This window comes from Homarus americanus, unplaced genomic scaffold, assembly GCF_018991925.1.
Source record: "Homarus americanus isolate GMGI-L3 unplaced genomic scaffold, GMGI_Hamer_2.0 scaffold50924, whole genome shotgun sequence".
NCBI lineage: Eukaryota > Metazoa > Arthropoda > Malacostraca > Decapoda > Nephropidae > Homarus > Homarus americanus.
This window is the reverse complement of record NW_024718094.1, coordinates 1,695,724-1,702,884: the sequence shown is the minus strand read 5'-3', so window position 1 is coordinate 1,702,884 and position 7,161 is coordinate 1,695,724. Positions and strand designations below refer to the sequence as shown.

Here is a 7,161-nt window from a genome sequence, read left to right as displayed (position 1 = left end):
ACCACCTTCAGCATCCTCGTCAACATCATCTTCATCTTGAGTCTCCTGGTGGTCTGTCGCTCTCATCTCCCTCTCTCTCACTCTCTTCGAGATCCCTCTCTCCCCACTCTCCCAAGGCGCCATGCTGTCTGAGAGGTCTGACAGCCACCGCCACCCACCCACTTCTTCCCTCTCACTCCCCACCACCACCAACCAGCGCCAGTCTAGCTTCGGGTGCCCTCTAAACCAGACGTTCCCTCCTGCAGCAGCGACGAGCGGCCTCCCCTCTCACTCACTCATGCGGTATTACGCTCTCTCCCACACACACACACACACACACACACACCCCGGCTCTCACCACCACACGCAACCAGCTCCTGAATGGTGGTAACACACACACATGTCGTGGCGCCAAAATAACAGTGTTACTAGTACTGGAAATTCCGGTTTGTTGAAGGCATAGTGTCCACTGGTTTTGTGTGTGTGTGTGTTTTTCTCGGGGCCGTGTTTGTGTTTGTGTGGCGTCGTCGTGGTTGGTTGGTTTGTGGTGGCGACGTAGTTGTTGTGGTGGAGACGCGTGGCTCCACCTTACCTCACATTAAACATGATCTACTCCAGTTATCGGTGACTAAAAGACGTGTTTTCTTAATCTTCAAGATGCAAGAATCCTGTAGAATTTTCTTGACGATAACAAAAATATGGTGGACAAGACACTGAGTGAGAAAAAAGAAGAAAAAAAAAACATATATTTTTTGAAAGTGAATGAAAATCAGAAAAGTATATATATATTTTCCTAACAAACTTGACAATCGTGGAAAAAAAAAACCCGAACTTTGACTGACTGTTATAGTGAAGTGCCTTTGAACCCGTGTGTTGTAGAGTAGGTCAGACAGTAGTAGCGGTGGGCCCGACCTTCACGCCTGGTCCCCACACACACACGCCTCCCCCCCACGCCCCCCGCGCCCCCTGGCTTTAAAGAGTAGAGTAAAAGAGTAGCTCAGGATCCCAGCGACGGGGTGGGGGGTAGGAGGAGGAGGAGGAGGAGGAGGAGGAGGAACGTGGAGCAACAGGTGGTATCCCTCCTCCCTCAGGAAGTTTATATGGCCGTGGACGACCCCTTCAGCGCCACCAGGAGACATCCATCTCTCACCTGTGTGTCATAACTGTCCTGGTCACTCTTCAAGGACTCCCGCCGCCATGAGATCCTTATTCGATAGGTACTGAAGGGTCACGCTTTATGTATGGTGGGTGTTGGGGAGATCCTTAGGTGCTGGGTAGGGGTGTTAGGGAGATCCTTAGGTGCTGGGTGGAGGTGCTGGGGAGATCCTTAGGTGCTGGGTGGGGGTGTTAAGGAGATCCTTAGGTGCTGGGTGAGGGTGTTAAGGAGATCCTTAGGTGCTGGGGGATCCTAGGTGCTGGGTGGGGTGCTGGGGAGATCCCAGGTGTTGGGTAGGTGTTGGGGAGATCCTAGGTGCTGGGAGATCCTAGGGTGTTGGGTGGGGGTGTGGGGAGATCCTTAGGTGCTGGGAGATCCTAGGTGTTGGGTGGTGTTGGGAGATCCTTAGGTGCTGGGGAGATCCTAGGTGTTGGGTGGGGTGTTGGGGAGATCCCAGGTGCTGGGGAGATCCTTAGGTGCTGGGTGTTGGGGAGATCCTAGGTGCTGGGGGGGTGTTGGGAGATCCTTAGGTGCTGGGAGATCCTTGGTTCTGTGGGGTGTTAAGGAGATCCTTAGGTGCTGGGTGGGGGTGTGGGGAGATCCTAGGTTCTGGGTGGGGTGTTGGGGAGATCCTTAGGTGCGGGGAGATCCTAGGTTCTGGGTAGAGGGTGTTAAGGAGATCCAGGTGCTGGGTGGGGTGTTGGGGAGATCCTTAGGTTCTGGTGGGGGGTAAGGAGATCCTTAGGTGCTGTGTGTTGGGGGATCCTAGGTGCTGGGTGGGGTGTTGGGGAGATCCTAGTGCTGGGATCCTTAGGTTCTGGGTGGGGTGTTAAGGAGATCCTAGGTGCTGGGTGGGGTGTTGGGGAGATCCTAGGTTCTGGTGGGGTGTTGAGATCCTAGGTGCTGGGAGATCCTAGGTTCTGGGTGGGGTAAGGAGATCCTAGGTGCTGGGGGTGCTGGGGAGATCCTTAGTGCTGGTGGGGGTATTGGGGAGATCCTTAGGTGCTGGGTGTGGGTGTTGGGGAAATCCTTAGGTGCTGGGTGGGTGTTGGGAAATCCTTAGGTGCTGGGTGAGGGTGTTACGGAACCTTCGGGGTAGGATGGTATAATAGAGGGGGTCCAAGGATGGTACTAGATTAGATTGTGTGTGTGTGTGTGTGTGTGTGTGTGTGTGTGTGTGTGTGTGTGTGTGTGTGTGTGTCACTTCATCATCTCACCAATCTTTCTGTCGTAGGATATCGTAGAACTCTAGTAGGATTCTCAATAGGCTAATAGGATTCTCAGGGTGTGAAGGTGGGCATCGTACCCTCTTGAATAGTAAATTGCTCTCTGTGGGCACGTTAAACAGACTCTCTCAAGGGTACCGGCAGCTCTGAGCCTTGAGGAAACTAAACTGTAGATGATAAGAGGCTGACGGATCTTAATGGCAGTGGGATTAGGGAAAGAAGGATGACTATTAGTGATGGGATTAGGGAAAGAAGGTTGGCTATTAGTGATGGGATTAGGGAAAGAAGGTTGGCTATTAGTGATGGGATTAGGGAAAGAAGGATGACTATTAGTGATGGGATTAGGGAAAGAAGGTTGACTATTAGTGATGGGATTAGGGAAAGAAGGTTGGCTATTAGTGATGGGATTAGGGAAAGAAGGTTGACTATTAGTGATGGGATTAGGGAAGGAAGGATGGCTATTAGTGATGGGATTAGGGATTAGGGATTATCACATGATTAGGGTGAGTTCCTTAACATAGTAGAAATGTGTTATACTGTTATATTGGACTATATATTTTTTATACTAGAGATATAACAAAAGGCTCTCCTCCTATATATAGCGTTATATTACAGTAATTACAGTAACTCCGTGGTAATATTTCACAAACTGACAGCTTTTAGATAAATGAATCAACCGAACGCTTGTTGCATGTGACGTGTTTGCAATGTTGAAAAATTATTCACGTTTTTTTCCCCCAGGTTGATAATTTTATATTTTTTTTTTATATTTTCGTTGATTATCCTGTGAAAAAAATAACTTGTTCCTCGTGATTAGGGTATTTTTTTATGGTGGTATGGTAGTAATGGTTACGGTAGTGGTTGTGATAGTAGTGGTTATGGTAGTGGTGGTTGTGGTTATGGTAGTGGTGGTTGTGGTTATGGTAGCTAATGGTTGTGTGGGAGAAAATGACTTGGTTTTTCATGGTTAGGTTATTTTTATGGTGTTTTATGGTAGTAGTTGTGGTAGTGGTATTAGTACTAGTGATTATGGTAGTGGTGGTATTAGTCGTGATTGTAGTGAGGGTGGTATTAGTATGATTGTGGTAGTGGTGGTTGTAGTAATGATTGTGGTAATGGTGGTACTAGTATGATTGTGGTAGTGGTGGTACTAGTAAGGATTGTGGTAGTAGTGGTAATTGTAGTAAGGTTCTCTAGTGTCGCCTGATAATGCCATGGATAATAGTGGTAGTAGTGGTAGTGACATGACAGTAGCGGTGGTGATAAAGGTATTGTACTCTGATAGTGGTGGTAGTAGTTGTGGTAGCAAAGACGTCCTCAACCCACGCTCACCAAATAGTGCCGTGGTCGTATGGTAGTAATGGTGGTCGTGTCAATATAGTAGTAGTAGTACTGGTGGTGGTACTGGTAGTTGTGGTAGTACTGGTAGTAGCGGTAGTAGTACTGTTAGTAGTGATGTTATGGTAGTACTGGTAGTAGTAGTAGTAGTAGTTTTTGTTGTAGAGCTGGTAGTAGTTGTGGTAGTACTGGTAGTAGTTGTGGTAGTACTGGTAGTAGTTGTGGTTATTATAGAAGGCCCTCCACACTCGCCTCATTGCCGCCGCTACTTCCCTTATCAGGCCGGAAATTACTGGTTGTGTACGCGAGGTCTGGTTGGCACTGCCTGGCACTGTGTGTGTGTGTGTGTGTCAAGTGGCTCCTCCTTCGTGAACCTTGGATTCCTCTACATCTCCGTCATGACTATTTCTTTCTGTCCTTAAGTTTGAGTTTTTATTTGGACTCCAAGTTTTCTGTGATTGGATTTTGTTATTGTGATTGGACTTTGTTATTGTGATTGAACTATGGTTATTTTCGTGATTTAAACTCTGATTAGGTTAGGTTAGGTTAGGATACATTTAGTTAAGTTAGGATTCATTTCAGGGTCTGTTTTGGTTAGGTTTGGTTAAATTAGGGGTACATTTGGTTAGGTTTGGTTGGTTAGGGGTACATTTGGTTAGGTTTGGTTAAGTTAGGGGTACATTTGGTTAGGTATGGTTAAGTTAGGTACATTTGGTTTAGTTTGGTTTGCTGGTTAGGGGCATTTGGTTAGGTTTGCTGGTTAGGGGTACATTTGGTTAGGGTTTGTTAGTTAGTACATTTGGTTAGGTTTGGTTGTTAGGGGTACATTTGGTTAGGTTTGGTGTTAGGGTACATTTGGTTAGGGTTTGTTGGTTAGGGTAGATTGGTTAGTATGTAAGGTTAGGGTACATTTGGTTAGGTATGTTAGGTTAGGGGCACATTTGGTTAGGTTTGCTTGTTGGTTAAAGGATTTGGTTAGGTTTGGTTGGTTAGGGGCAACATTTGTTGTGGTTTCTAAGGTTAGGGGCACATTTGGTTAGGTTTGGTTTTGTTGGGTTAGGGGTACATTTGGTTAGGTATGGTTAGTTAGGGTACATTTGGTTAGGTTTGCTGTTAGGGGTACATTTGGTTAGGTTTGTTGTTATTAGGGGTACATTTGGTTAGGTTTTGGTTAGGGCACATTTGGTTAGGTTTGGTTAGTTAGGGGTACATTTGGTTAGGTTTGGTTTGCTGGTTAGGGGTACATTTGGTTAGGTATGGTTAAGTTAGGGGTACATTTGGTTAGGTTTGGTTGTTAGGGTACATTTGGTTTGGTTAGGTTTGGTTAAGTTAGGGGTACATTTGGTTAGGTTTGGTTTGGTTAGGTTTGGTTAAGTTAGGGGTACATTTGGTTAGGTTTGGTTTGTTTGGTGTACAAAGAGGAAGTGTGAGTATAACGGAACAACTAACGTGACGAAAATGGTCATTGCTATTGTTTTTAATTATGGCCCCATTTTCCTTGTTTATTTTTATGACACTGTTTTAGTACGTCGAGTTTATTTCATTATATCCAGTTTTATTAATAATTTATTCATCGTGAGTCTTATGTTAAATAGTTTATGCCTGGATTTACTTCTATATCTTAGGTTTTTTAGTGACTGTACTCCTGTAGGTGTCTGGTGAGGCCGTCGGGTGTACTGCCTCTCCTCCACCTCCTTCTCTCTCCTTTGTTTCTTTATCTCCTCTCACTTCTGTTCTCTGTCTTCTAACATTCATACCATATATGTTGGTTCTTCAGGCCAGACTGAGGCACTGTACAAGTGGCCCTCTGAGTGCCACTTGATTCTGATGGTTCCGTAACTAATAATGTTTTTCTTCTTTCATTACAGATGTAGTGTGCGCGTTGGAATGAGCTCGGTGCCCGGGGTGAGCCACGCCCACGCCGAGGCCGCCCACTCCGCCCACGCCCCTTCCCGCCCCTTCCCGCCCTACAATTGCCTGGTGGAGATGGAGCTGGGGGAAGGACTGACAGGCCGCCTTCTCGACACTCACAACCTGCTCTTCGGAGACGGGTTCTCTGACACGTTGTCCTCCCGCGTGGTGGGCGTCGACGGCAACAGCGCCTACCGCCCCTGGGAGGCTGACCACCCTGGCGACCATCGGCCCGCTGACCACAGGCTCCACCCGTTGGCGGCCTCCTCTGCGCCCATCCAGGTGCTCACCCACTCGCCCTCGGTGGCTGCAGCTTCCAGTGCTCAGATGTCGCACTACGCGCACACCATCCCCACCTTCAGCGACTCACCCCCGCGGGTCATGCACCTCACCATGTGGGGCCTCAACACCCGTTGCCGCACAAGTTGCCGCCCTTCGCCGCCTTCAGCCCTGAGCGTAGCGTGGGCAGCACCACGCCCTCGCCGCTCCCCTCCTTCAACACGTTGCCGTCACCGCACGCCCGCTACCCCCTGGTACCGGCGCCCGTGCAGGCGCGGGAGATACCCACCATCCAGCAACAGATGATGGATGAACGACATATCCGATGTTCGAGTCCCCACAAGGCAGCGACCCGGCGCCCTCCTCTACGACGCCGGCTCAAGTCTCCCCCAACACACAGCCTCCTGCAGGCTCCAGCGGCAGCAGCTGCAGCAGCGGTAGTAGTAGTAGTAACAACAGTAACAATAACAACAATGGTGCCCAACAGCAGCAGCAGACGTTCGACAACAGTTCGTCACACCTGCGGGTTGAGGGGTCAGTGCGTGTGGGAGTGAAGCGTGCAGGCCGGGCCGGCTCCCTCGAGAGCTCGGAAAGCGACGCGTCCGTCTCTGGCACGGAGAACAGCGGCCAGGTGTCGAGCGTGTCCTCCACGGCCGTCAACAACGGAGACAACAACACCGCGCCCACCGTCATGAACGCGGGCCCCACCGTGCCCTGCTCAGAAGGGGGTTTTCGTCCCCCGCCCCCACAACAACCGCCCCACCCCAGGACGACCCTCCTGAAAAACCTGTCAAGAAAAAGCGGAAACGTTGTGGTGACTGTGTCGGGTGCCAGCGTAAGGACAACTGCGGTGACTGCGCCCCCTGTAGGAACGACAAGTCGCACCAGATCTGCAAGATGCGACGATGTGACAAACTAACGGAGAAGCGGGTGAGTACTGCACCGTCTTCTTTCTTATTCTCTCGAGAGCCAGTCTCCTCCTGAGAGAAAAGGAAATATGTTTATGTTGTATTTTAAGAAACAAACTTCCATTCACAGCCTTTTAAGAGATAAGTTTATGTAATTGTCGCTGCCAAATATAATCGTATTAAATTAATCCTCTGAACGACGTATTATCCTCGTCGTTGGGAACAAGAAAATAACAGGTGAAGGTCAGCCAGACCCAGTAGCATGACACAGGAGAAGGTCACGTAGCCTCTGCATTATTACACCGAGGCAAAGGTCGCGTAGCTCCGGGCAACACAGACAATTAAGAGCGGATTTAAGTAGCGA

The 7,161-nt window shown here is 48.9% G+C and overlaps 1 protein-coding gene across 1 annotated transcript; it reads left to right on the top strand.

The window, feature by feature from the left end:
* Window positions 1–216: 216 nt before the first annotated feature.
* Window positions 217–6,813, top strand: LOC121859111. The gene is made up of 2 exons (XM_042355804.1): window positions 217–1,196; window positions 5,568–6,813. Exons 1-2 carry the CDS (start codon window positions 1,177–1,179, stop codon window positions 6,193–6,195), a joined length of 648 nt encoding a protein of 215 aa, XP_042211738.1. The 5' UTR covers window positions 217–1,176; the 3' UTR covers window positions 6,196–6,813.
* The last annotated feature ends 348 nt before the right edge of the window (window positions 6,814–7,161 follow it).

Coding starts and splice junctions, on each gene's coding strand:
- LOC121859111 (XM_042355804.1), top strand. CDS start 1,177: ATGAGATCCTTATTCGATAG. Junction 1,197..5,567: donor ATGAGATCCTTATTCGATAG/GTACTGAAGGGT, acceptor CTTTCATTACAG/ATGTAGTGTGCGCGTTGGAA.